The 4,122-nt window shown below is 33.1% G+C and overlaps 1 protein-coding gene across 1 annotated transcript in view; it reads left to right on the forward strand.

Moving 5' to 3' along the window:
• Window positions 1-2,424, forward strand: part of LOC107755941 (histone deacetylase 9-B-like) — a 32,989-nt gene extending 30,565 nt beyond the window's left edge. The window contains exon 12 of the mRNA XM_016572904.1: window positions 2,052-2,424. Coding sequence (XP_016428390.1) covers window positions 2,052-2,387 — 336 coding nt within the window. The 3' untranslated portion in view covers window positions 2,388-2,424. The remainder of the gene's footprint in view (window positions 1-2,051) is intronic.
• The last annotated feature ends 1,698 nt before the right edge of the window (window positions 2,425-4,122 follow it).

A 4,122-nucleotide genomic window follows, 5' to 3' on the forward strand; every position in this document is an offset into this window, starting at 1 on the left:
GCAACGCAACGCGTAAAAATACAGTATAAGTCATTATAATCCATAATTATGTCCCTACTGGATGCAACGAATGCCTCGTTTGTAATGGGTTTTCATGTTTTTGTCTCGTCGCTCCGGCCGGACACGGCATCAACAGTATGTAAGGGGCGTAACATTTCCGTCTCCCGCTTGAGGTATTCGGCCAATCACAACGCACTGGATAGCTGGCCAATCAGAGCACACCTCGCTTTTTCAGACCGATGAGCTTTGTAAAAATCGACGCGTTTCAGAAAGGCGGGGCATAGAGGAGAAACAATAATGTACAGTATGTGGAAAATAATGTGTTTTTTTAACTTTAAACCGCATAAACACATTTCATTACACCAAATACACAAAATAATGTTCTTTTTAGCAGCATCATATGACCCCTTTAATGGACTGTATGGCATCAAAACAAAAGGACCGTCATGATTTATCATTGTGTTATAGATTTACAGTACATATCTGAAATATACCATAAAAAAAACTAGTGTTTTGTTTCTAATGTTTTTAGGAGAGTTTCCTGAGAGTTTCCTAAGAGCGACTAAATACAATTTAGGTCGCGTGAGCCAACGACTGTGTCTGAAATGTACAAATAGAAATTCCTTTTAAAAAATGAAGACTGGGTATTTTTGTATAATTCACACTGGACGCAGGGAAGGAGAGTGTCAGAGCGATGACATGATGATCGATGGATTGAAGCACATAAATGTGTCTTTCAGAAGTGCTTCAGAACTGCAGCGTTTTCACCAGATTTCACAGTCTTGTGTGTGTGTGTGTGTGTGTGTGTATCCTGCAGTGTATCTGTGGTCCTCATAGGAGTTTTTAAGGGCTCTTTTCTCTTAAATTATGGTGTAAACTGATCTGACTGATGCCTCGTTGAGACAGGAAGTGATTTAATACAAGGAGAGGAAGTGAGTAAATCCCAGCAGGATGCTTTACTGCGGCTGCTTTTAACTCATTTAACATTTAGACATATTTGAAATTTTACAATTTAATTTAATTTAATTTAGGAAAATTGTACAGTTTTCATTACTAAATCAAAATTTTATTTTTCATTCAATGCCCCATACACCCAGTTTTTTTCCTCCTAATAACACTTTGTTTTCTTCCTCTATTCAGTATAACTTTCTCTCTCTCTCTTTCATTCATTTCATCTCTCTTTTTCATTTCCTGAGGTCTATATAAAATTATAAATAAATGTAAAAATAAAATAAGTTTAACAAACTTTAAATAATTGACAGAATTACTTGTCTAAAATATGCCCATATGTTAATTCGTTCGTTCGTTCATTCATTCATTAATAAATGTTAGTTTTTCTTAAAAAATAATATAGTTTTAAGACTTTTTTGCATTGTGATAATTATATTTTAACCTTCCATTAAAATGATTCTAAATAACATAATTATAATTATATAAATAATATAATAATTATTAATATTTAAAATAATTAATTAAATAATATTTAGATCCATTGTGATACTGAGAAGTTGGGAGACACTTACAGTAATACAGTGAAAAATGAATGAATTTGTTTTTTAAGCATAAATTAAAGGCAGATATTTAGAAAAAAAAATGTAATTAAGTAAATTTAACAAACTTTATAAATAAATGACAAAAGTAGAATTACAGTAATAGCAGCATTAAAATAAAATTTAAAAAATATGATTAATATTAATTATTCATATATATATGTTTGTGTGTGTGTGATTAATATTATTATTATTGTTGTTGTTGTTATTATTATAAATTCCGTAGGATCACGTTAATGTGTCACTTTTAATTCATATTGACATTTATTAATGCAGTTAATGCTGGAATAACAATTACTTTTCCAAATAATTTTCTCCATATGAACCAAACAAACCAACCAATTAGGTTTTAAAAAGTCAGAAAATCTAATAAATAAATTAATTAATAAAGTCATATGTGTATTTAAAGCACTGAGCTACTCATTCCATGGAGCTTGAGTGATGATACAAACTATAAAACGCTTTACTTTTCTCTCGTTCTCTCTGGTGTTTGTTCTGTAGGTTCTGTCTCAGTCCATCGAGCAGCTGAGGAACCCCAGCACCCATCTAGAGGAGGAGGAGGAGGAGGAGGAGGAGGAAGAGGGAGCGTCTGCGGAGATCACGTCGCCCCCTGCTGGAGTCATACGCAGCCGCAGCTTCAGAAACTCTCCGAGTGAACCCGCGGCCGCCCTCGCCAGAGTCATCCGCCTCAAAACTGAGCCTGAGGACGGAGAGAGAGAGCAAGAGAGACGGGACACACGGAGACACACAGGTGAAGAACAGGAGGAGAGTTCAGCGCAGGTGAAGCCAAGCGACGCCGAACACTGTCTGGAAAACATGACGGAAACTGATGTTTGAAAAAGAGAAAGAAATGAGGAAAGGAAGGAAGGAGGGCTGAATCTCACAAAACTTGTACAAAAAAATTTTCAGGTCATATTTTATTAATTAATTTAAATAAATAAAGTTATTTGTTTTTAACAAAATTTGATAAAATATTACAAAATATTTTTGCTTAAAGAAAATATAGCTTTACAGTTTTTTTTGCATTGTGACACTTTTTTAAATATTCTTAATTAAAATGATTATTATACAGTTTTTAACTTGAAAGCAAAATGCTCAGATTCATTACAATACTGAGACACTGGACTTACTGTAATACAGTAAAAATAAATACTTTTTTTTTTTTAATTAAGCATAAATGAATCATTGTGCAAAATGCCACATAATATAATATTAATTTTGCATTACGAATTTAAAAAATGAAATCAAAGGGTTAAGACTGTAATTTACTGTAATATAGTAAAACAATATTACATTTTGTTTAAGCATTAATCAAAGTCTAATATTTAGAACAAATACTGCCATAAATACTACAAATAATATAACATAAATTTTGCATTACATAATAAAAAAAAAATTGAAAGAAAAATGTTCAGACTGTAATTTACTGTAATACAGTAAAATGACTACATTTTATGTTTATTTAAGCATTAAAGACAGATATTTAGAACAAATACTCAAATCATGGAAAAATACCATAAAGAACATTAATTCTGGGTTTCATATTATAAAAAAAAAACTTGTTCAGATCCATTACAATGCTTAAAAATTTGGTCAAGTATGACTGTAATACAGTAAAAAAAAAAATCACTAAATTATTTTTTTTTTTTCATAAATTCAATTCAGATATTTAGATCAAATATTGCCACTGTGCAAAAATACTACAAATAATATAACATTAAGATTTGGGGGGAAAGGCTTTTCCCCCCAAAACCCAAAAAGGTCATCACAATGCAAAACCAATCTTAAATCTTACCGAAGAAGTTCCATTTACTTTAAGCAAAATAAAGTCAGATGTGAGTGAAATGTGACCTGGACATTTATTTGAGGTTCAGCCGAAGAAAGCGAGACAGCGAGTGGTAAGAAAGGATGAAAGTGAAGTGAAATACTGAAAGGAAAGAGAAAGTGGGCAGGTATGAGAGTGAACATGTGCTTGTCTGTCTTCTGTCCGTCCTCAGCCCTGTTAGTGTGACACTGTCCGTGACCTCTGACCTCTGTCTCTGCTGTGATCTCCCCTCTCGCTTGTTGTTGTTGATGTGTGTGAAGCTAAATAAAGAAAAGCGATGACCACAGAGCTTCATTTTACCCCCCACATTAATTAATTTAATTTTAGGAAAATTGTACAGTTTTCATTACTAAATCAAAACTTTATTTTTCATTCAATGCCCCATACACCCAGTTTTTTTCCTCCTAATAACACTTTGTTTTCTTCCTCTATTCAGTATAACTTTCTCTCTCTCTCTTTCATTCATTTCATCTCTCTTTTTCATTTCCTGAGGTCTAGCAGAGGATTTTGCAGGCAGACGCTGGCAGCACTTTAACACACACATGTATCCACATAATTTACCCACTCTTTATTTCACACAGACCTTTTACAGCTGCTGTTTTTTGGGGTTGGTATTATTTTACCCGTTACAGGAGGACTGAGGCCAGAGCGGTGGCGTGTTCGGGAGAGAGACAGATTTAATGAGCCACTTTTACAAGAAGATCCCAAAAACAATGAAAGACCATGTCAATGTGTCACTTCTAATTA

Source organism: Sinocyclocheilus rhinocerous, unplaced genomic scaffold, assembly GCF_001515625.1.
Source record: "Sinocyclocheilus rhinocerous isolate Xijiao unplaced genomic scaffold, SAMN03320098_v1.1 scaffold1463, whole genome shotgun sequence".
Taxonomy (NCBI): Eukaryota; Metazoa; Chordata; class Actinopteri; order Cypriniformes; family Cyprinidae; genus Sinocyclocheilus; species Sinocyclocheilus rhinocerous.